General features: G+C 45.7%; 1 protein-coding gene across 2 annotated transcripts; it reads left to right on the top strand.

The window, feature by feature from the left end:
* The first annotated feature begins 365 nt into the window (after positions 1 to 365).
* On the top strand, positions 366 to 24,570 carry HAO2 (hydroxyacid oxidase 2). 2 transcript variants are annotated; one of them, XM_004771048.3, is made up of 8 exons: positions 366 to 472; positions 9,805 to 9,943; positions 11,643 to 11,794; positions 13,977 to 14,260; positions 15,589 to 15,798; positions 20,046 to 20,204; positions 20,544 to 20,613; positions 24,238 to 24,570. In XM_004771048.3, the coding sequence occupies exons 1-8, from the start codon at positions 394 to 396 to the stop codon at positions 24,291 to 24,293; spliced, it is 1,149 nt and encodes a 382-aa protein (XP_004771105.1). In that variant the 5' UTR covers positions 366 to 393; the 3' UTR covers positions 24,294 to 24,570. The 2 variants fall into 2 exon arrangements, with proteins under 2 accessions (XP_004771105.1, XP_004771103.1); XM_004771046.3 differs by having other exon boundaries at positions 20,409 to 20,613.
* Positions 24,571 to 24,817: the final 247 nt, after the last annotated feature.

Below are 24,817 nucleotides of genomic sequence, written 5' to 3'. Positions count from 1 at the left end.
CTACAAAGGAGACGTGACAAGAGCTGGGGCAGGCCCAGAGGGAAGGACCTGGACAAATTGTTTAATTACTGACCTTTGGTGAACCTCTTCAGACAAGCCTTTCCTTTACAGTACCGAGGCTTTTGTAATTCTCCACCTGAGATCATCTGCTCCCTTCCCAAAACCATCTTTGATGAACTGGAAACCTATATGACGTGGGAGCAAAGAAGCAACTATTTTATTCTGAAGTTTCATTTTGTAATGAACTCGCTCAAATTTGAAGTGACCTTGCAAAACTCACAAAGTTCATTTCAAGATTGACCTTGTGCTGGCCTAGTTGCTCATTTACTTCCAAGCTGGAAAATTATTACCATGAACTCATGGAGTTTTGGGTAGTGACTTAGGTTTCCTGCCATGTCCCGCAGTGAGCCAGGATTTCCACAGCTGCCTCTGGACACCACTCTCCCCAGGGACTGGAAGACGCTAACATCAGGTTTGTTCCTGGGCATTTTCTGTGTGCTTGGAAGAGGGGGAGCAGACCAAGTGGCAGGAGTTCTAGAAGAGAGACTGGAGACTGTGTGGGCATCAGAGGTGTTGACTGTGAGTTTTCAAGGGGAGAGATGTGGCCAAAGAGGGCTGTATAGAGACAGGTCAAAGGACCCTGAAGGGACTGGCAAAGACAGGCTTTGTTTCAAAGACCCTACAGAGAAGCTCTTGCCTAACGAAGGTAAGTCTTAGAAACCACTCAATGGAATATTTATGGGCATCCTTAAGAGGGGAAAGTTCCAGTCCTTGGGGAAGTACACTGTAACTTGACCGTTGCTTCCTGAGCACTGGCAGAAGAAACCAGTGACATGGCTGTCACTCCTAAAAGGCAAAGAAGTTAACTTTTCTCAAACAACTGGACTGGGGTTGTTTCTTTGAAAAATAAGCTTTCAGGGAACTAGTTAACAATCCTCTCCAGTACAGAGCCTTCTGGGATTGTGACTGGGTCAGACCGAATCTGTAGATCAGTCTGGAGGAAACTGCCCAAGAACGGTGATGGAGTTGGTGTGGTATCGCTATAAAGATAGACACATAGATCACTGGAACAAAACAGAAAGAGTCTTGAAATAGAATCAAAGGAGAAATGCCTTTCTGCTTTCTCCTACCTCCAAACAGGAAGCAAAAGTCCCCAAACTTTACTCTTAACCACCGGGCTATTCTGCATTTTATAGAATCCTTTCATTTGTTCAAGATCTCTATAAGGTAGTCATGTCCTCACTTTCTGGGTAGCTGAGAACTGGAGCTTGTCTAAACTAGATGGAGCAGGATATCATCTGTGGGTGTTCCTCAAGAAACAATGGGAGGAATATTCCTAAATCCCCAGACAGCTTCCCCCAGGAAAGGACTCCTGTTAAACTCTATGCCATAACAACGGACAGGGAATGAGCTACTGAAGTCTGTCTTTGACTGTAAACTTCTTGAGAGCAGAGATTAGCATCCCAAAAGTTAATTCATAAATATTTATTTCTTGGCCACAACAAAATCAGCTGATCCCCAGGGCTACTCCTGTCCAAATGGTGATTCAGGGACCAAAGCTGTCTTTATCTCACAGCTATGGCTTCCAGGGAGCACGGCCTTCTCACTGTCGCAGCCAAAAGAAGAGAATGATGAAGGTCATGCATCATCTTCAATTCCTGGCCCGGGGTTTAACACCTGTCACTTCACCCCGAGCCCACAGGCCAGAACGAGTGGCAGAGCCCTGCCTATCCCTTATCACCTGGGGGCTGCCTATGATGAGCAGTCAAGGTCTCTGCCTTCCTGGCCAACTGTGTGTACCCAGGAAATTGTGTTGGGTAAACTAACGAGTAAACCTGACACAGGGTCCAAATTACGCAGTCACGGAACTGAGGCTCCCGAGCCTCAGATGAGAATGCCCGTGTCGTCGGCAAAGGGAGTAACGCCCACGAAGCACCATCTGCTGGGGACTCTTTGACACGAGGCGCTGTTCTAGGAACTTCATGTAGGCTGGAGTACTTAGTCCTCCCAAGGGCCCTGTGGGGTAGGCCTTAATATTCTTCTTTCACGAATCTTTATTCACACAACCATGGGGAGCAGGTAGCAGAGCTGAGGTTTGAGCCAGGTGGGCCTTAGGAAAGTCTTTCTTCTTCTCCTTCTTCTCTCCCTCCCCCTCCCCCTCTTTTACCTCCCCCCACTTCTTTTTCTCCTCCTTCTCTTCTTCTTCTTAAGATTCTGTTTATTTGACCGAGAAAGAGACAAGAGACCAAATATAATAAGGGGGAGTGTGAGAGGGAGGAGCAGGCTTCCCGAAGAGCAGGGAGCCCGATGCGGGGCTCAATCTCAGGACCCTGGGATCATGACCTGAGCCGAAGACAGACACTTAACCGACTGAGCCACCCAGGCGCCCAGAGAGTCTGTCTTCTTGATTCCATGGACTCCCTCAGCTATTAATACCTTAGGGAACATCATGAGCAGCTGTAGGCAATGGCCTTCAGAAAGACAATCTGGAGTCATTGCCATAATGAGAGGTGCTAGGAGGTTAGTCTGTGAGGTCTGTTCCAAACATGCCATCTGTTTGAGCACATGCAAAGGCAGGAGGAGTGATCTCCCTCAGGGACACCTTTCCCAATAGCCTAGATTATGTGGGAACTGGCCAAGCTCACTTTATGCATTTCTCCCAACCCTGCAAGATAGAGACCCAAAGATCTCCTAAGGCACCACTAATGCTCTATTCCAGCTCAACTATACCCACAGCAAGTCAGAAGGATTCCTGGTCGGGCTTTGCTATTCTCATCCTGTGTGCATACACATAATTCCCCTGGCTTCTCTGGGTTTTAACTTTTTCCTCTCTAAGATGGGATCATGGCACATCTACTTTTTGATCCCTGCCTCCCCGGAGGCATCCAACGGCATGATGTATTTAAGAGTGCTTTTAGATTGCTAGGATTGCTTCATCACTTAACTGGTTATTGTTTATGACCAGCCAAATAAGGAAATTTTCTTACTTTCTCATGGAGTTGCATATTGTTGAGGGAAGTTGGCGAGCAAAGCTACATATGCCCATGGCATTGAAATGCCAACTCTCTCATTCTAGAAACCACACTTGGCTGTATACATTTGCTTTTTATTCCATGGTACTTAAGAACCAGGCCATGGAAGTCAGAACATATCACCGCATGTGTGATGGGGGGCAAAGTACAAATTAACGAATCTCTCTAAACGGCAGGGTTCTCACCTGTGAAATGGGGATAATGACATTTGTGTTTGGGAATTGTTAGAAGGGTTGAAGCAGGGATGCACATAAACGATCTACAGGGTTCATGGCACATCATAAAACTCTTGATAAATGATTGCAATTTCATTGTCATTTTATTATCAAGGGACCATCATGCTGTCTCCCAGGGTCTTTGTGTAATCAAATTATTCCACTGCTCAATAGAACTGGGAAATCCCCAACCTTTCAAAACACCATGTGAGCACTTGGATCAAGGTCTCCCACTATGTCCTCAACAGCCTCCAACGCCCCTGGAGAAAGCATGCAATTTACAACATGGCTGTGCTCCAGGACTCTACTTGGAAGTTATTTGTTTGGAACTCAACACATATTTTCCCATAGAAAGAATGCCATTAAAGTCGTGGTGGGGTTCCCAGGTCACTGGAAATACCCACTGGGTGGGCAAAGTAGCAGAAAATTGGCATATTTGCAATGCAAAAGAGTAGAGAGCAATGCAGTTGCATTCCTAGTCACAGGCCGAAACTGAAAACTCAGAAAACTATGTAATGCATAGCTTTTTTTATTTTTCATGAATGAGGACAATGAGGAAAAATGGGCTTAATTAGAGGAAGAGAGAATTCAGAGGCCCTTTAAGTAAAGAATCATAACTTTTTTTTTTTTAACATTTGTGTTCTTAACCCAAGAGACTACATAGAACTAATCTCATTCACCAGAACGGAGCTATTTTTGGTTTGCAAATGGAAAAGAGAAAAGAAATGGGAAAGATCCTGGAAAGGGAAGCAGAGGGAAGAACGACTTCCCGTGCGAGGGTGTGGGGGAGGAAGAAAATCAGCCAATGGTTTGGATAAACTGAGGAAGGAGGAAGAAGCACAGACATGTAGTGAGATGGAATCCCTGGGTCTGGGAGCTGGGAACACACGTTGGATGAGAGCCCACACCCGCTTGTAGACGGGAAGCTGTGCTGTGACCCGTCAAGCAGTTCCCCACTGAAGCATAAGGTGGCACCATAGGACCAGAGCAGCTTGCAGAGAGAGAGGCCTCAAGGTTGGGGCGCAAGAGGGAAGGAAAGCTGTGAGTACCCAGCTCCTTGATGTTACTGCCACAAAGTAAATGGTGAACTAGTAACACAGCCTCACTTAAATGAGGTCTTTGCATTTACCGGCCAGAGAAGCACAGAATGAGTGCTTCCCACCACCAAGGAAGGACCTCAGCCCAATCTTCAAACCTGGTAAAGATTAAAAGGAAGTATATAAAAACCTATAGTTTTCAAATGAGAGACTGAGGCCTAGGGAGGGGAAGTAACTTGCCTATCCTATCCTCTTGTACCTACTAATGGTCAATAACCTCCCCAAAGCAGGCTGCCTCCCAGCCTGATGCCATCACTAGTACACTGACCAGTTCACTGGTCCCATTTGGGCTCTACCTCCAACCTCAGCCTTTTCTGGTTGACACCTGTTAACCAAGTTGGGTCAGAAGGAGTAGAGGAGGAACTGGAATGATGAAATCCAGCATAGATAAAACTCTGGAAGAGTTAGATTTTTTTTTTTTAAGATTTTGTTTGTAATTAAGCTTTACACCCAACATGGGGCTCACACTCACAACCATAAGATTAAGAGTTGCCCACTCCACCGACTGAGCCACCCAGGTGCCCCCAACAGCCTTATGAGAAGCTAGTCCTCAAATAAGGTGCAGTAAATCCAGGGACCATGGCCAGGCTATCCAGGGGAAGTTGCAAGAGTCACCTGTTATGTCAGCAAGAACACTGAATGTAGAGATGGAAGACCTAGGTTCGTTTTAAATTCTGCTACGGTGTCAGGTGGCACACATCTCTCCCTCTCTTTGAAGTCCCTTGCATCTCTTATTGTCTTCTAATCCTCACTGGGCAGGATCTGCAGTCTTGAGGAGGTGGGATAGTGGGCATTTCATGACCTAATTAGGTCACAATGGCTCCAGGCCAGGCAAATCCCTGCTAAAAATGTGCTTCCTCTCAGAACCTCAAAAACGCCTTCAACTTGTGATAAACAAAGTTTCTGGGGTAAAACGAAGACACGAGTCATTTCCCATCATTCCCGCAGAAGAGGTTCTGAAAAACCAGAACATTCTAAGTCTCATGGTAGAATATGACGACAGGTCAAGAGAAGTTTAATTCCCGAAAAGGAAAACCAGCTAATGGGAGTAATGGAGGGGTGGTAGGCTGAAGAGGAGAGATGATTATTACATGAAACAGAATAAAGATTTTTTTAAAATGGCTGTCGTGGCCCAGGAAGGTTCCTGAGTCTTCCATTCATACTGTGTAAGGGCTCAGGAGAAAAACCAGAACTGACCCTGGGCTGAGAGAAACCTAAGCCCATTCTCGTAGCATTTAACGAGGCTGGTGTCTGTCAGACCCACCCTGGGCCCCTTGTTCCCTTGCTCCCACACAGACGTAATCCTTGGTTCCTTAGGCCACCCGAATGTTACGGACACTCTGATATCTGACCAGATGTTTCTAGAAATCCAGCTCCTTTACCCTGACCTTTCCTCCCCATTTGGAGGACTCTGTAGGAGCTCATGAGCCTCAGTCATAGCCATTGCCAATTCATGTCTTCTCTGGTCCTGACACTGACTGTGGCCCCAGCCCTGGGCTCCCCCTCCCTCTGCCAACACACATTCTACTACCAGGGCCTCCTCCTGCTGTCATGTCTCCCCTTCCAATGCTACCGTTGCTATGGTGATGGCCGTAGGCTTTGCAGCCACTCTCCTTGAGGCTGTACCCCACATACAGTGATTAAAGCACTTTCTGCCAACCTTGAACAGTGTAATCTCTCAGACAAGGTCCCCAAAGTATAGCCTTGATGTTATCTCTCCCACTCCATTGAGAAATTTGGCATAAGTTCCCAGGGGACCAGGCCAGAGGGTCTTCAAGGACACCACCTTTCATCATCAAGCACTTGCACCTGGAGCTGGGTCCTCCAAAGCAGCCTTTGCTCCCCGCTTGTATCTCAGCGACCTGCCCTGTGATTTCCACCCTGACATTTTTTATAGAACACCTAGGGGTTTCTCACACAAGTGGAAGCTCTGATAAACCAGATTCCCAAAGTGACACCAACATGAATTACGAGTCATTTAAAGTCTTCTAAGACAGATAACTTGTTTATCTAGCCTAATTGCATTGGAACAAATGGCAATCTCGAAGAGAAGATCTGCCGTGAAATGCCCACTGGTCATAGTCTAGGCCGTTCTTTCTCTCTCAGTCAGAGAAAACTACTTGACTTCAGTCATGAGCTGTGTGTACCCTGAATGTCCTCTGCTCTTACGTTTGAACTTTCTCATCTCCCGTACGCTAGTCATGCCTCACCGTTTTTAACCAAGAGACAAAATGCCTGAAGAAAATAAATGGCCGACAACAAGCTCAAGTTCTTACAAAAGACTTTTATCCTCTCTATCCTTTTCTCCACTTTCTCTTCCTCTTGGGTGGTTGAGATAGAGGAGAAAAGAAGAAAAAATACTGCCGCGGAGATCAATAAAAATGGGAATACAAGAAAGCCACTTGATAACGTGGATCCTCCCTTGAATTCCTGGTGGTTTTAAGTCTGGTATGGATCACACTGAGACACATAAAAACATATACTCTTAAGTCTCCCTTCCACTTGTGGGGAAGGCTCTGAACAATGAAGTTGCCCTTCTGTTCAACTAGAGGCCTCATATTGGACCTCTGTTAAAAATTCACTGGGCTCAGTACTTTAAAAAGATATAAAAAGACAAAAATGCATAATTATATTTTCACCCTTTGAAATTCTATTTCACCCTTGAAATTCTTTTAAATTCAATGAAACAAGTGATTAATGTCAACCAACTATTCTGCTCTACACCATGAAATCAAAAAAAAGAAAATGTCTGTCTTTAGAGGCTACCAGAAGACGTGACTCTGAGCCTTCCACTGTCACACTTTACTGCCTGATCTTTCACAAGTTATTCAATATCCTAGGCCACAGTCTCTCCAAATGCAAAATGAAGACACTAATGACTTCTCTGTCTACTTCGCAGGGAAGTAGAAAGGAAACAGTAGACAGAAAAAGAAATGGTAAATAGAAACATGGTAATAAAATGTTTGGTGTATACAAAGATTCTGGGCTATTTATTTCCAAGCAGTTTCCAGGAGATGGAGATTTGTTGAGATATTGAAAGTAGAAACCTGGTGGAGAATTCTCAACCAACAACACAGAAATGACAGATAGGGGAATGTTACATTCAAATAATGAATATTCGTGAACAGCTGTCACATACCATCCTAATGCCTGGGGATAGCAAGCATGCTGGGGAGCTTTTGGGGGGTTCAGTTGGTTAAGCATCTGCCTTCAGTTCAGGTCATGATCCCAGGGTCCCAGGATCGAGTCCCTCATGGGGCTCCCTGCTAAGAAGGGAGCCTGCTTCTCCCTCTCTCTCTGCCTGCTGCTCTGCCTACTTGTGCTCTCTGTCAAATAAATAAATAAAATCTTTTATAAAACCCCACAAAAACAAAATAAAGCGTGTTGAGGGTCCCAATTCAGAGATTCCCTAGGGAGACACATAGGACATAGCATGTCATTGAGGGTATGACTAATTACAGAGAAAGAATGAGAAGCAAAATTGGCACAGGAAAAAGGCTCATGGGGCAAAATCTAGAGGGAAACAGGTATAAGCTTCCAAGCGTCCTCTCCCAGTGGAATTACACAGGATGCACTTCATCCCTCCAACCATGTGTTGTGACAACATGTGTGAAGCACAGACCACCATGGAGGGTCATTTTAGAGACTCATTGCCCAAAGCCTTTTATTGGGGGCTGGTCATATTGACCCTCTCTGCCACACCCATGCCTGAATTCTAGACCCTCAGAGGGAAAGCAGGCATTCAGCATAAACCACGTTGTTTGTACAATTTAGACCAGTGGGCCATGCCATTTTTATCAGGGAGTAGTGGGAACTTTCTTGAAGTCCAAGTTCCCAGACTCCAACTGAGGTTCAACTTTGCAAGCAGGTCTCTCAAGGGGTAGCATTCTCAAGCCTGGTATGTTAACTCTTAGGCACACAGAGGTTTAAATCAGTGATCGCGATGCTGATGGGTAACTACAATGAGAAACACATTCCACCAAAGTCCCTGAGACTTGAAGGGTCTGGCAGGAATGAGATAAATTAGACATGGTTGCTCTACCTTGTCAAACTCAACTCAGCACCTCAGTAACTCCCTGCCTACTCACTGACAAAGTGCATTGCCTATATAAAGCTCTGTGGCTGTGCTCCAGATTCTTCCATGCACATCCCAAGGGCTCTGCCATAACTTCTTTCTGCTCAGTTCCTTGGGAAGGTGTTTGGGGTCACTTCTCTGTTGGACTTGACTAGATTCCAGCATGGCCCTGGATTTCCTCCATCAGTTCTGGCCCATCCTTATCCCCACCAAGATCCCCGACACTCCATATTTCATCTGGCCTCCCTGGCCTCTGTGTTCATTAGAGGAGGCAGCCCATTCACGTTTGAAGCCCTAGATCCTGGAGCTTATTCCTGTCCCTCAGTCAATGACTTAAAAATCATTCCATTTCTGCTCACAGCCTCTGGCTAATTTTCACTCCACTGCCTGCTGCCAGGGAGATGCCCAACACTCTGGACTATAGATTCTCACCCTTTCCTGCTCGAATCCTCTCTTGCAGGAGCTCCACATGCTGTCCTTGGCTGCAACAAGTGCCTTCGGCATCTCTGTAGCTAGGGTCCCCACTCCCCTTGCCCCCACTAGACAGATCTATCCCCAAACCATGCTCTCTTTCGTCTTTAGGTGGGGCAAGGGGCATACCAAAAGTACCAAGCTCCAGATCTACTTTGGTTTGGGGGTGGGGAATGAATGGAAGTCACACATATGCTGTTTTCTTGGTCTCAAAGTGAATATGTTCAATGTCCTTGCCAAGGAGCCAAAGTCCATAAGTTTCTCTCTGATACCAACCAGAGTCCCAGGCAACCCATTCTAGAGATTCCCAGGAACTCCCAGGTAGTCATATCAGCTCGGTCCCAATTTTCCCAGCCTGATGATCTCCTCCTGCAAAAGGTGAAGAGGTAGGAAGCAGCCCTTGGGAATGTTCAGGAAACACTTGTAGTGCCTCAAATGACAAGGAAAAGCCACCCAGAAATGAAGCTGGTAAGACCATTAGGAGCTGGTCCAGGAAAGCTGTGAATGCCATGAAAGGGGCATGTGATCAGACTCACATTTCAGAAAGATCCAGGAAGCTCGAGGGAGACAAGCTAGAGAGTGAAGATGGAGGCTCAGAGACAGAGAGAAGACATTTTTGTAATAATCTTATAAGAGGTGGCAGGGCCTCAACTCGATCTGAGGCCGTGAATTGTAGAGATGAGGGGATAAACATGAGGGATATTTAGAAGACCAGCTAATCAGCATTTGGGTATGGGGGCAGGAGAACGGAAGCACGGGGATCAGCATCTTTGGCTCTGCCTCCAGGGATAAGGAATGCAGGGGTGGTTAATGTTGAATCCAAACAGCTTCAGGACAGAGCCCCCACATTTACTCTCTCCTCTACATCTGACGTAACCTCAGTGTCTTGTTTGGTTTTGGTTTTTCCTTTGAAGGTCCAGAAATGCCCTTGGTGTGTTTGACAGATTTTCAGGCTTATGCCCAGGAGCATCTATCTAAGTCAACTTGGGATTTTATTGAAGGAGGATCTGATGAATGCTTCACCCGGGATGATAACATCGCAGCATTTAAAAGGTCTGGTCTTCTGTATCCTTTCTATTGTTAAGCTAAGGTGCACTGGGTGAGGGGTCCTTGGAAGGTAGCAAGTATATTTACTATTTGTTCTTTGGTGCCTCCAAAGAACATAGAGTACTCAAGATAAATTCATGGGTTTTGTTGTTATTGTTTTGGGTTTGGCGGGGTTTGGGGGCGGGTGGAGGCATGTGGCCAGGAAGAGGATGAATGGAGAAAGAGTTTATCTTTGTGCCTCTGCAGAACTAGCATGAGTCAACCTCCCTCTGCATCCCAGCAGCTCTGGGCCCTAACAAGACAGGACAGGAGTCCAGGGTCACCTGGAAGGGGAGGAGAAGTCGGCAGAGTAGGCCTAAATCTCCTGAGTTCCTAAACTTCTGGCTTGAAGGGGATAATGTCTGTTGGGAGAGGGGACACAAGAAATGTGGAGACCCAAAGACTCTTAAGGAGGAAAGGAGGCTGATTTCAAAGGAGAGCTGGGCTGGAAGAGCAGCGGGTACAGCCCAGGGTGGAAGAGAGCCCACAGGCCATGGCAGGCCCACTGCCTGGGTCCGCATGGTCCACAAGCTAAGAATTTTTGTTTTCTCTTTTTAAATGATTGAAAAATACCAAAAAAGGAATGATAAACTGTCATAGGTGAAGATTATATGACATGTGAACTTCAGTGTTTATAAATAATGTTTTATTAGAACCAGCCATGGTCAGGCATTTACATACTGTCTGGGGCTGCTTTTGCATCGCAGCAGCAGATCTGAGTCAATGTGACAGACTGCACGGTCCACAGAGTCTAAAATATTTACTTTCTGGCCCTTCACAGAAAAAGTTTGCTGCCCCTTGTAATAAGAGAGGTGAGGAGAAAACAGAAAAATGGGATACAAGGTGAACACCAAGTTCGGCATTTTCATACTTGTTCAGAATTATACTAGGCCCCTTACTTGCTTTGGCTCATTTGCCTTCATAAGACAACTAGGAAATTTGGATTATTTCTCCCATTTCACAGATGAAGTCTGCATCTTCTCCAGGTTTGTACAAACAATATATCTAGCAAAACCTTTCCACATTTGTGTGTAGGAATAATAATATTTTGTGAAAAACAAGCATTTTTGGATCCTGAGACTAAGTCTCTATTGGACTTAAAAGTGTGTTTTATATATTTACTATTTGTGACTTCTCCTATCCTTTCTAAAGCAGTACTTAAGTCCAATCGTCAAACGAATTAGCCTCTAGCAAACACCAAAATAACAAAACTAAACAAAACAAGCCCCCACCGTGATTATTCTCTGGGATTTGTCCTCCATCAGTGGAGACTTGTTTCTAACCCGTGAGGGAAGAGCCTAGAACTCCTTCCTGCTTATTCTCTTTTCTGATCCTCATTATGGCAATCAGTCAAAGCCTCCAAGCACTGAGTCTGCTCAGGAAGGCAAGACTCAAAGACACAGACCTGTGTCAGAGCCGGACGCCGCGTGGACCACACGTGCACTGGGGGTTTAGAGCAAGAGGGGTTAATGAGGGCCAGGGTATCGGGAAAGGCTTTCTGAAGGAAAGTCGGTCTATGTAGCCTAATCAGCCAACTGACCCACCACGGTTTCTCGCGACCCAGTCTGGTGTAGACCTACACACCCGGATCTGGAGGCCCCAGTCCCAGGCAGCTGCATGCTGGAGAATAAGGCCCCTAATGGAAGATCTTTGTTTCCGAGCACAGAATCCGCCTTCGGCCGCGGTACCTGAGAGACGTGCGAGAGGTGGACACCCGGACCACAGTCCAAGGGGAGGAGGTCACGGCCCCCATTTGCATCGCGCCCACGGGTTTCCACGGCCTCGTCTGGCCGGATGGAGAAATGAGCACAGCCAGAGGTATGACCCAGCTGCCCCTCGAGGCTCCCCCCGAGGGGTCCTGAAGGGTGCTGGCGTCCTTCAGAACAATGGCGGGATTTCTCCCAGAAGGAGCTTAGGGACCGCAATCTGGTCAGGCTTGAGGAGGGATATGCGCATAACATTTCATCTGAGATTGAGAAAACATCCATGTCCATCATAACTAATGGTCAGACAGGGCGGCTTCAGAGGAGTAGATGTGGAAATCAAGCAGGCCATCCTGCCAAGAAGGGATGCAGGTCAGTTACTGTCTGTGGGGAAAGGTGTTCTCAGGGTGGCTTCAAGGATAGGGCTCTCTTTGACCTGACCCCTCATGGGCCAGGGCTGGGGCTGAATGGTAAGTCTCTGAATCTAGGATGAGGAGAGGGTCGTGACATGAAGTCCTAACAAAGCCCCTGGCAGGTGCTCCTGCCCATATGTCACATTTCCCGCCTCCTTGACTGACTGTCACTTTTTTTTTTTTTTTAAAGATTTTATTACTCATTTGAGAGGGAGAGAGACAGGGAGAGCACAAGCAAGGTGACGAGACGGAGGCAGAGGGAGAAACAGACCCCCTGCTGAGCTGGGAGCCTGAGTGTGGGGCTCGGTCCCAGGACCCTGGGATCATGACCTGAGCTGAGGACAGATGCCTAACCAACTAAGCCACCCAGGCGCCCTGACTGTCATCTTACATGACAAAAAGTTTCTTATTGCGCATGTGTCCTTCCAAGTAGCCCGTTATTCTCTTCCCTTATCCCTCTGCTCCAAAAAGTAATGAGAAGAGAAGGAAGAGGAGAGGGTCTGAAAATAGTCCTGTGACTCCCTTTATAGCCTTTTCTTTTTAAGATTTTATTTATTTGACAGAGAGACACAGTGAGAGAGGGAACACAAGCAAGGGGATGGGAGAGGAGGAAGCAGGCTTCCTACCAAGCAGGGAGCCCAATGTGGGGCTCGATCCCAGGACCCCAGGACCATGACCTGAGCTGAAGGCAGACTCTTAAAGACTGAGCCAGCCAGGCGCCCCCTCCCTTTATAATCTTCACTCTAGGTCACATCTAGGAAATATTTTATTTGCAGGTTCCCTAGGACTTCCCTGGGATCTTTTTCTTTGACTCTGTGATACAGGAAGCAATGAATCCAAGGATTCTGGAGTTCCAAGTGGCTGGTTAGGAGCCAAGTCTGGCTAGGCTAAAATACGAATATCCTGTAGAACTATGACTGCTTTACTAAATCTTCGTGGTGGGACATATCATGTTTTTGTAGTGGGTCCAAAGAATGGGGTATCTCCTATTGATGTTGGAAGTTGAAAATATTAAATCTGATTAGGCCAGGTTCTCGGCTCATGGCTTGCGGAACGGTAGTGACATTGACCTAGTGGAGAATCTTGCTGAAAACAACGATCACAGTAGGCAGTGAGTGTCAACATCACTGTTGCCATCATCCTCGGCAACCTTGTAGTCACTAAGCCTGTGTACAGCACATCACTTAGGAATTTTAAAAACCCTTCCAGGGGCGGCTGGGTGGCTTAGTCAGTTGAGCATCAACTCAATCTTTGCTCTGGTCTTTATCTCAGGATCGTGAGCTCCCCGCCAGCCCCTACTTAAAAAAAATAATAATAATAAATAAAATACATAAAAATGCTTCCAAATCTAGTACCTTGTTTAATCTCTCAGCAACCTTATAAGACAGGTATTGTCATTTCGCTCCATTTCACAGAAGAAGAAAATGAGAGACTCAAGGAACACAGCTAAGTAGAATGAGCACTCTTCTAACTCAGATACCATGCTTTCTCCAGTGCAGAGTTCAGTCCTCTCCACTGGCATTACAGTTCCTCACCCTTTGTCCTCTTGAGTTCGTTCCCTTCTGCATCATTCACAAGTTCACGAGCAGCCCATTCTCCCATCTGAAAGCGGCAGCATGTCCAAGAGCATCCTGGGGACTAAAGGACCCCTCCAGCCGGGGATCTTGACAGAGTCTGGAAGACAGGCTATATAGCAGGGGACCTCCCAGGCTGACCGAATGCTCCCCTATGCCCTCTCTCCCAGTGGAAAACGGAATGAGGTCAAGCTTTGTTTTCCCTTCCAGTACAAACAGGTCAGAGGTGGCAAGACTCCGAGGGCATCTCAGCCCAGCCCAGAGCCCCGCCCCCCCCCCTCCAACCTGAGCTGTGCCTTTTGCTTTGCAGCTGCCCAAGCGGCCGGGATCTGCTACATCATCAGCACCTATGCCAGCTGCTCCCTTGAAGATATTGTGGCTACTGCCCCCAGGGGCCTCAAGTGGTTCCAACTCTATGCAACATCAGACCGGCAGCTCAACAAACAGCTGGTCCAGAGGGCTGAAGCCCTGGGTTTCAAAGCTCTGGTCATCACTGTGGATACACCCAAAATGGGCAACAGGAGATGTGACTTTCGAAACCAACTAGACTTACAGAGGAACTTACTGCTGAAAGACCTTCGCTCGCCAAAGGAGGTAGGAGCAGATCCGATGGGCAGGCATGACAGGACATACATCCTCTCCTTCCTCCCTTCCCTCTCGCCACAAAAGGTCACTGAGTGCCTCCTCTTGCCAGACACTGCAGGGGCCATGGTTCAAAAAGCAGAACTGGCCCCTGCTCCCCAGAGCTATCAGGTGAACAGGAGATGACACAGAATGTCCTCACTCCTGGAGCTAGTGCTGCTCTGCCAGAGCTGGGTGCTGAGAAATAGGAAAGCTATGGGAAGGAATGTTCCATGGCACAGGAGAGGAAATCATCAAGTTCTTCCAACATTGTCTATGCTGTGGGACACTTAGAAAATGATAATTCTGGATGGCACATTTAAGTAAACTGATCTCCTGAAGAGGATGCTCACAGATCAGGTGACTGGTCCACAGAGCGTAACCAGTCCAGGCCCCTCCCCCTGCTGCCTTGAGAACTGAGGGCAGTACCTCTCTACACCTAGAACTCCTTCCTGGAGCTGCACCACCCTTGTTTGGAATCTCTGAAATAGGTGAAATAGGTGACTGAAATAGGTAAAAAAGGCTACTGCCCCCTTAAAATCCTGCAGTCAGATGGGGTGGAGTGCCCCAGAGAGAGAAAGCCATGATAACACTGGGGCCTTCGGTTAGGCTAGAGATAATGATATCAGCCTTTTCAGCCAGTGGGTGGCTGTGACAGTCCAGCGACTGCACAGTTCTACTCATTAACCACAAATTAGCCTTGAAGTTTTGGAATGCTTATCTCAGATCCCAGAAGCACATTGGGATTTACGGGTATTTGATTCACATGGTGAGCCAAGGTTAGATATAAGGTAGTATCTGATTCAGGACCATCAAGTATTTCTTAGTTCTTCTAAGCTTGGGCATATCTCAAGTGTAACATGTCATACCAGCCTATAAATGCTTTTGTTTATCCCCTTCGCTTATTGAAATCCGAGTTCTTTGAGAATAGGGGCTGAGTCACTGGGTTTTACACACAACTAATGAACCATTGAACACTACATCAAAAACTTATCATGTACTCTATGTTGGATAACTGAACTTAATAAAAAATAAATAAAGGAGGGACTGTGTCTTATTTGTCTTTGTGTCCCCAGATCCTGGTAGAGCAGGGACACAATTGATGATTCATGAATGAGCAGTTGAGATAGTTCATTCTTTTTGCACAAATTCTGTTAGGAAAAGGAGCTGGAAGTGTCAGTGGTTTTGTTACTCCTCTTTTAAGGCTTATAAAAGGTGGCTATCTGAATGGGTCTCGTTTAGGAATGGATCAAACAATCCTAAAGGAGCTCAGGTCTAAGGTTCTTCTTTCTTCCCCACAGAGACATACAACGCCTTATTTCCAGATGTCCCCCATTGACTCATCCTTCTGCTGGAATGATATCACCTGGCTTCAGAGCCAAACTCGATTGCGCATCATCCTTAAAGGGATTTTGACGAAAGAGGATGCAGAGTTAGCTGTGAAACACAATGTCCATGGCATCATTGTTTCCAACCATGGCGGGAGGCAGCTTGATGACGTTCCTGCTTCTGTGAGTAGGGGAACTTCAGAGGGGTGTGTGTATGTGTGTGTGTGTGTGTGTGTATGCACGCACGTGCATGTGCACGTGCTTACAGCATGGTACTCTGTGCGCTTCGGCCTACACTCCCCTCTTCCTGATCACATATGCTGGTAATCTCAAGAACTTTTAATTATTAACAGCCTAATGTGTATCAGCTCATTTTTACAAACTTCACATATATCATCTCTAAATCTCACAACCGACCTGCAAGACACATATCATCCTCACTCTTCTACAGATGGGGATCTTAGAGCTTAGAGATGTTACATAACTTGTCCAAGTTCACACAGTTGGGAGAGACATTCCAAAGACACTGAGGTCTCCTGCCTTCTGGGGAAAGCATTCAGCTTAAAGATTGCCTGTGTGCATGGAGTGTGACAACATGTTTTCTCATATGACACATCCTGGGAAGGAGCAGTACCTCACTTAAACAAATAAATAACAATCTTTCAAAGTAAAACAAACCGAAAAATGCCGTATGAATCCTTCTCTAAAAATCTATGACAGTCTGTGATTTTCCCATCTTTTTTTTTTAAGATTTTATTTATTTATTTGACAGACAGAGATCACAAGCAGGCAGAGAGGCAGGCAGAGAGAGAGAGGGAGAAGCAGGCTCCCTACTGAGCAGAGAGCCCGATGCAGGGCTCGATCCCAGGACCCTGAGATCATGACCTGAGCCAAAGGCAGAGGCTTAACCCACTGAGCCACCCAGGCACCCCATCCCTCTATCTTTTGAATTTGTGTCCATTACAAATGAAGAGGAGGCAGGCAAGGAAAGAATCTTTAAGTGGGAACTAATTGTTGATTTATTTTCCTATAGTCTACGGCCATACCACCCTGAATGCGTCCGATCTCGTCTGATCTTGGAAGCTAAGCAGGGTCGGGCCTGGTTAATACTTGGATGGGAGATTTATTTTCCTGGAGATATATAGCTTATATTTTCCAAGAGATTCTTCTATCACTACTTGATTCATTCTAAGAAAATGAAGTGTGGGGTGGGGACATCTGGGTGATGCAGTGGGTTGGGCTTCTGATTCTTGTTTTCAGGTCGAGTCGTGGTCTCAGGGTTGTGGGATTGAGCCCCAGAGCAGGCTCTGCTCTCCCCATGGAGTCTGCTTGGGATTCTCGTTCCCTGTCCCTGTGCCCCTCCCTCTCATGGTCTCTCTCTCTCTCTCTCTCCCTCTCTCTCATTCTCTCTAAAAATAAAAATAAATAAATCTTTTTTAAAAAAATAAAGAGGAGCGCCTGGCTGGCTCAGTGAGTTAAAGCCTCTGCCTTTGGCTCAGGTCATGATCTCAAGGTCTTGGGATTGAGCCCCGAGTCAGGCTGTCTGCTCAGTGGGGAGTCTGCTTCTCCCTCTCTCTCTGCCTGCCTCTCTGCCTACTTGTGATGTCTGTCTGTCCAATAAATAAATAAAATCTTTAAAAAAAACCCTAATTTCATGATTATCATTAATGACAATATTTTGGGAATTGTTTTTTGATCAACTTCTCAATGCAAAGATGACATGTTAGGTTTGAAAAGCTACATACTGTTTTGTAACTCTTCTCTTTGTCAATATATTAAGAACATAATTTCATTTCTATGTATACACTTCTCTCATTTTTTTTTAAAGACTTGCCCCTTCCCCCCCACCCACCAGGCACAGAGTAACAAGCCCAGTTGGAGGATAAGGGGCACTTTACTGTAGCTCTCCATAAGAGCTGATTGAAGGGAACAGTCAGGCATCCTACTTCCCATGCCAAATTTTGACCTGTGACCCCAGGAGAAAGTAGATATGCAGAGCACATGCTAGTTCTCTCACCTGACTCCTGCAAGGATGCCCACAGGCCACCTCCACACACCCAGAAATTGGCAGAACAGGATGCAAAAAAGTATAGCAGGTCCTAAGCAGTCCTATGGGTAGGAAGAGAAAGCAAAAAAGAGACCACCACCAGAAAGTAGCAAAAGGAGTAGAATGCTGACTCTCGAAATAACTCTATGAAACATTAGCAATCGGCGCTCTCTCTCTCTCACGAATCAGTTTAGTTAGTCTTGTTCCCTTGGGGGGAGGACTGAGTAATACATGGAGAAAGAGGCTGAGTAATTGCTCCCCACTGCATTTCCTCAATAGAGAATGACTGTTGCCAAAGGCAGGACTCAGAGAGAGAATTTCTCCTTCCCCATCATGCTGATCAACATGTCATTCTCCCAAGCCATCTGACTTAACAACAAACCCACCCAACGTCCTCTGGGGACAGTGCCAAGACTGGTGTGAAGCTAGAGAGGTACCTCTGGCTCAGAATTTGAGAAGGTGCCAGACAAACTTAGTAAGGTAAATAGTAGTTAAATGCACTTTTAAAAAATTTAAATCAATGCAAAAAATTCCATGGTGAACAAAATATCAACATTTTAAAGAAAGATAGGATCTGTCCCTACACTCAAAGAACCTGCCTCACTGTCAACCTGGCCCCAGATCCAATAAAAACTTACTTATAAAAACAAGCACCCACAGCTCACAGATCAAAGTTTGACAGTATTAAAATGTTAGTTATCTGAGTGTTTTGGCATTCCTTAAATTTTGTGCCGGAGGCCAATGCCTCACTCCTCTCACTGCAGACCCCTCCCTGTGAGGGGTATAACTCTTTGAAATTCCCATATCTAGAAGTTTCCATATACTTCCTGTATTTCTTCCTGGGACCTGGGAAATGGGTCATCTGGCTATTGTTTCCAGAAGGCTCTAATGAATGTCCTATCGTGACCTATAGAAAGTAACTCTAAAGCAATACTGGACCCTAGGTTAAAATTCACTTCCTGGTCTGTTTCTCAAATTCCATCAGTCCCATCATCCAATCTAGCTTACTGTAAGAATTTACACAGATATGTTTATTTCTGTTTCTCAACATCATCGAAATATTCCAAATAATACCATGGTGGGGCTATAAAAATACCCTTATCTGGACATGCATTCTTACCAGTTCTCACATGTAAGTCTAAAATGTATTCAGGTCTCCTCCACTTGTAAATTAGAGTACAAAGTTCTTTCCTCCCTGATTTCATATTCTGTTCAGTCACCCAAAGGATCTCATTGAGTTAGAATTCCCATTGATTTCTTCTGCAGCAGAAGCACCCCAGGGCCCAGTTTCGCCTCCTCTCCATTTGTCTGTCCAAGAGACGTAGAACAGGAGCAGTTCCAGAACTCTGTCCTCAAGGACCCTGCTCCCAGCCTCTGCTGTCACCCCTCCTCTTAGACTTGGAGGTGCTCAGGCTTAGGCTCAGTCTGGGGCACTGTGGGTTGGCAAGGCCTCGTAGCTGCAGAGCCTGGAACTGGGGAGGCAAGGTGAGAGAAAGTCTGGGGAGAAACCAGGCCAAGTGGTAAGCTGCTTTCGTTTCGCCTTTCAGAGTCTTCAACCCTGCCTCAACAGCACTGATGCTTGCATTACCAACCCACGTCTTAGATAACCCATACAGGAGCCAGGAACAAGTTGTTCAAATGTGGTGTGTAAGGAGCAAAGTGCAACCCAGTTACACAAAACACGCTGTGGTCCAGACACATTTGCTTTGCCAAAAAGACTCAGGGCCTTAGCAATGGAGAATATTCCTAGCTGCGCCACCCTGGAAACAGAGAAGGCAGGAGAAAATAAAAGATCAAAATGTACTTTGAAAAGAACATTAAAGTGAATGCCATAAATGGAAAATATCCCTTTTAGGATGAAGAGGAACCAAGAGTTTCTTTCGAGCTGTAGACAGTCAAACAAGTGAGTTAGAGAGAAGCTGCACTCTGTCAAGGAAGAAAATGGCATGAGGGAGAGACTGCAGAAAGTCCCTGGACTCCCAGGGCACCTGTGGGGGCAGTTTAAGCATCTGCCTTCCACTCAGGTCATGCTCCCAGTGTCCTGGAATAGAGCCCCCACATCATATGGGGCTCCCTGCTCAGCGGGGAGCCTGCTTCTCCGTCTCCTCTGCCCCTCTTCCTGCTCATGTGCATACTTTCTCTCAAATAAATTAATTAATTAGTTTTAAAAATTAAAAAGAAGTCCTTGGGGCTCGGGAATGTAGCTGCATTGCTCTGGTAGGACAGGGGAATCATGTGTCAAGCATGGGAGGGGAAAAAAACTCATAGACAGCACCAACACCCAGACTTCCTATTCCTAACTCACACTGAGGGGGCACCTCTGCCCCATGATCCCTGAAAGTGAAAACGGAAGTCCCTCAAGCCATGCATGTCTCTTTCTCAGATTGATGCCTTGACAGAAGTGGTGGCCGCTGTGAAAGGGAAAATGGAAGTGTACCTGGATGGTGGGATCCGAACTGGCAACGACGTGCTCAAGGCTCTGGCCCTTGGGGCTAAGTGTGTGTTTCTAGGGAGACCAATCCTGTGGGGTCTTGCCTATAAGGTGAGAGGCAAACCAGCGGAAAGATACTGGGCTTCTCATATGCCCCCACGCTTTACTGTGGTTTGCCATCCAAGCTGAGCTGATTCCAAGTGCCACAGATCCCTGAGGGACAGCCCCCCCCCTTGCCCACATCTCCTGCTTCCTTGGCAGCACGCTGCACATTCTCACTCCCACCTTTTCCTCTTTGCCTCCCTGTCTTCCCAGCATAGTTCCAATTTCACAGACACCCTTGTCCTCCCCGCTGCAGCGGACGGCACACCTAGAACCAATGCTCAGCACCTGCGCAGAATGTTCTTCATGCTTCTTTTTGTCTCTCCCCAACCCCCATCTCGGAAGCAGGGTGAACATGGAGTTGAGGAAGTTTTGAACCTTATAAAAAATGAATTCCACACTTCCATGAGTCTCACAGGTAAGTTTTCACAATTCTTTTCCTGCCTTGGAGCTGCAGGCATGAGGGCTACAGAAGAGGAGTGGCCGCCCCTCCTTCTAACTACCCTTGCCCGGCCCAGTGGCTGCCCAGAAGAGAGAGGAGGGAAGAGAGGCCCCAGATGGGGAGATGGAACACAAACTCCAAATGTGATTCCTTTGCCATGAAAGCAAATGAAATTTCAGATAATGGGAAAGAGGGTCCCCTTATGCTCAGATCACACAAGCAAGTTTGTTGGGTGTGGTTCTGTAGGTCATCTTTTCATATTCATGGGCTGTGAGGAGTTGAGGAATTATGGCAAGGAGGGGGCATGGATGAAGTGGGGAGACAGACACAACAGGAGGAGAGAAGCGGGGAGCAGGAGAAGTGCCGTCCTGTGTAACCACGGCCAGAGAAATGTGAACATCTGGAAGTTACATGCTGGTGGACTTCAGTCAAAAAAGAAGTTATTATAAAGCAGTGCTCCTAAAAATGTGTACGTTTTTAGCAAAGCCTGGGATCCTGATGACCTAGAAAATAGTAGTTCTCAACTAAGATCGTCGATGATTGCCTTCCTTAGGAAGATTTGGTTTAGAGTTCCAAGTTCATTTTTTTTCAGTTGGCACAAAGATTGAAGGATGGATACTTCTGGTACTTAGTGCTCAGAGGCTAACTGTCCTAACATGCCTGGAGCAGCCTCATAGAAAAGAGCTGCTCTACCCAAATGCCGGTGGCCAATGGCTCTATCTCTGCTTGTCTTTGTCTGCTGTAGATCTAACTGACCACAACATGAAAGGACAGACACGATGAACCCCACTGAGATGTCCGTTCCCTCCCCAGTTCTAAAATTTGGTAATAACAAACACCTTCTCCAGAAGTAAGGAAATAATGAATCAAGAGCTCCAATGTGGAATCAAGATTCTCATTACGCCATTAACTTATTTCCATAAATGTTACAGAGCATTGGTTATGTGCTGAGCCCAAGACAAGATGTTCAGGTTCTTCTCAAGTCTGGCTTCGGTCTGATATTTAGACAAGAGTCTTATACTCAATGTCTAAATTATCTTTGTAGTGTCCACTGGGGCTGCAGATTCAAACTTTTGAGCTTGAGTAATACAAATTAGAAACCTTAGATCAGCATTAGTGCCAGCACCAGCGTCCTTCCCACTGAGCAGATTAATTAAAGAAAAAAAAGTGGGAGCTGGATAGATCAAGGCATGGAGGACAAGGACCATCAGCTTTGGATAAGAGCCATACTCTTCAGAGCCAATGAAGATAAGTTAGTAAATGACCTGGTATCCCCAAGGCTCTCCCATAATGGAGAGGAGGGCATGAACATGAACAGATATCATACTGGTGTGCTTTGCCCCTGGGAGAGAGAGGGGTGAAGGATGGGTAGACCCATGTGCTTCTGCAGATTCCAGGAGGTTGAGATGACTTCTCCTGCTGCCCCAAATATTTTCTCCCATCTTTGAGAAATGATGTCTGATCCTCTTTTAACAGAAGCCTGTTGGGGGAATTCACAATAACAAAGCTTTTTTTATTTTACCAAAAGTTAACACTTAACAATTCTTGGGGTAGAAATATTGGTTGGAAAATCTCCTTCTGAAGTAGAGTGGAGAGTGTCCTTTTTTAAAAGGGGCAGAGAAAAAAAACAGAATTGTGAGCCCATTTAGGGCTGACAGTTTATACTCCCCTTCTTCTAACTGTTGTACAATGAGAATGTGTTTTTTTAAATGCAAAGAGAGAAAAATGAGTAATCACAACCAAACACGGGTCTTTCTCACAGCAATGAGAAAGAATAGGAAACTCAGGCAGCAGGGCATTGGTTGGCGTCCTCTGCATAAGAGTCTCTCCCCCAGGCTAGTCCTTGGGAAGAAGGGATTTCTGGCGGTTGGAAGGGGGGCCTGGGCTTTTGGTGGAACTCACTAAAATGCAAAATCAGAGCATGAAAGCCCCAAGATTCTGTCACCCCTTATCCCTTCCACACACAATGCACGTAAGATGCCTGACACAAAATCAGCACCCAGGAGGAATCCATTAATATCATTTCTCTCTCCGAATTTCCCTGAAGATGTATGACATTTTCCCCTTATGACCCTGTAACATCACAGCCCTAGGAGGAACCTCTATTTGTACTATTGCTGAAAGCAAAATCAGCTTAAAAAGTCAGGGTTTTTCTGTGAAACCAATTGCTGAAATTATACTTCTAGGAAGGCTAAAATCATCAACTGTCTTGAAAAATGTCCACATACAAACCAGGCCAACAGAGGCTGCAGGTACCTCACTAACGCCCTAGCCTTCATAAGGGGAGGAGGCTGAATTAAAAAGTATATGAACCTTCTTGAGGTTTATTGTTTGGAATTACCCACTTCACTTGAAAGTAGCCAAAACATGTTAGTGTAAGTATCCTCCTAATTTATAGTAATGAAAAAATAATAAATACGCATTCTCTCTCAAAATTCCACTGAGCCTCTGCCAAGGGCAGGGCAGTGCCCTTGGGACTGCAGAAGCCAATCTGATGAAAGGCAAGTAAGTAGCAAGTAAGTATAGAAACATTACCAAGGTTTATGTGTCCAAAGGTCTCAAAAGGGAGACATTTTGAGTCAACTAGTGAGACCTTTTTACATCGTTTAAATATTATTTTTATTACAATATAGAACCCAAGATCAAGTTTTGGTCTTCTCTGTGCTCCTTGAATGGATCTGCCTCCTGTGAAGACCTCCTATTCTCTGCCCTGGGGAAAACCAAAGTTTTTAAGACCACTGTCCCTTCTGAGGAAAGCCACCTCTGGCACCAAATTCTTGCTTCTGCTGAATGAGTTCAGTCTGTGGGTTACTTACACAACCCATGCCTGCCATTTCTGTCCCTTGCGACGGACCCAGGTGTGGTTTTTAGAGGGGGAAAAAACCCTCTCATTAGTTATATTTTGGCGAGTAATACATTTTGCTAAAGTTGTGTTTTGGGATGTGCAGGTGCACACATCGTACATGTGGAATAAACTTTGAATTAATCATTGCACATTGCGGCACTCAAGTCTTTCTAACTTATCATCACCAGGGATTTCCCATCTACGCAAGGTCACAACTCTCCAGTCTGTACCAATGGACTACCCCCTTCCTCCTTCCTCTTTGTGCTTCTTATCCAACGTCACTCTCTTTAATCCCTGCATCTAATCTCAGCTACAGTTCTAATTTTGCATTTTAATTAAGATCCTGCACTAAAAAAATGTTACCTTTTGCAGCACTTTCCCTTAGAAGACAACCACTGTATGAAATACTCATCCCATCTCTTATTCCCGACTCATATTTTTCCCTGACACATACTTCCTAGATCCCTGAGCTTTATCAGCATTCAGATAAAGGCCAAGTATATCTATGGCACATATGAATAGATTTTTCAAATGCTAAAATAATGTTTCTATATTTTTACTATGCCATTTTGGCATGGCTGTGTTGATAGAGGACTCGGGCACAGACTCATAAAGTAATTCTCATCTGGTATCCATAATGTTTTTTCAGAGTGAGCACTTCAAGTCAGGCTTGTTCCCATTGGATCATCCCCTTATCCATGAATGAGTGGGTTACTGGTGTTTTAAAGAAATAAACTCATTAACTCTTCTTTTAGGTTGCCGGTCAGTTGCCGAAATCAATCAGGATCTGGTCCAGTTCTCCAGGTTGTAAAGAAAAAGGGCTAATGACCAGACCGCTGAGATTGCCCACAGGGAGAGGCAAGCCCAAAGTGTGGTGTGTGATGTCCTCTTGCCTTGGCCCCATCCTGTCCAGAGGCTCATCCCCTGCATCTTCGATCATTCTACCCCTTGTGCTTCAGGCCCTCCAAACCCCTCCTCTTCCTCAAATGTGACATGCTCTTCTTTGCCTCACTAATTGTTAGATGCTCTTGCTTAAAACTGTGCTCTAAAGAAAAAATGTTAAAAACGTGGATCAACAATGACTAAAATAGTGGATTAATTTTTTTGCCTATCCTATGTATCTCTCTGAACCAATTAATGGAATTTACACCCTGCACAGAAGGCTATATATAAAAAATATTCTCCCAGCAAAATAATACTCCAATCTGTAGATAACAGGGAAATAATACAGTTGAAACATGGGCTTTGGAGTCATATATATCCTCTATACCTCTATGAAATAACTATGAGGATTTGTACTCTCAACAGAAGAGCTATTCATATAAAATATTCCTC

This window comes from Mustela putorius, unplaced genomic scaffold, assembly GCF_011764305.1.
Source record: "Mustela putorius furo isolate JIRA1106 unplaced genomic scaffold, ASM1176430v1.1 tig00000585_pilon_pilon_pilon, whole genome shotgun sequence".
In the NCBI taxonomy this organism is placed as follows: Eukaryota; Metazoa; Chordata; class Mammalia; order Carnivora; family Mustelidae; genus Mustela; species Mustela putorius.
Note: the sequence above shows the minus strand (reverse complement) of the source record. Positions and strands in the feature narration are given on the sequence as shown.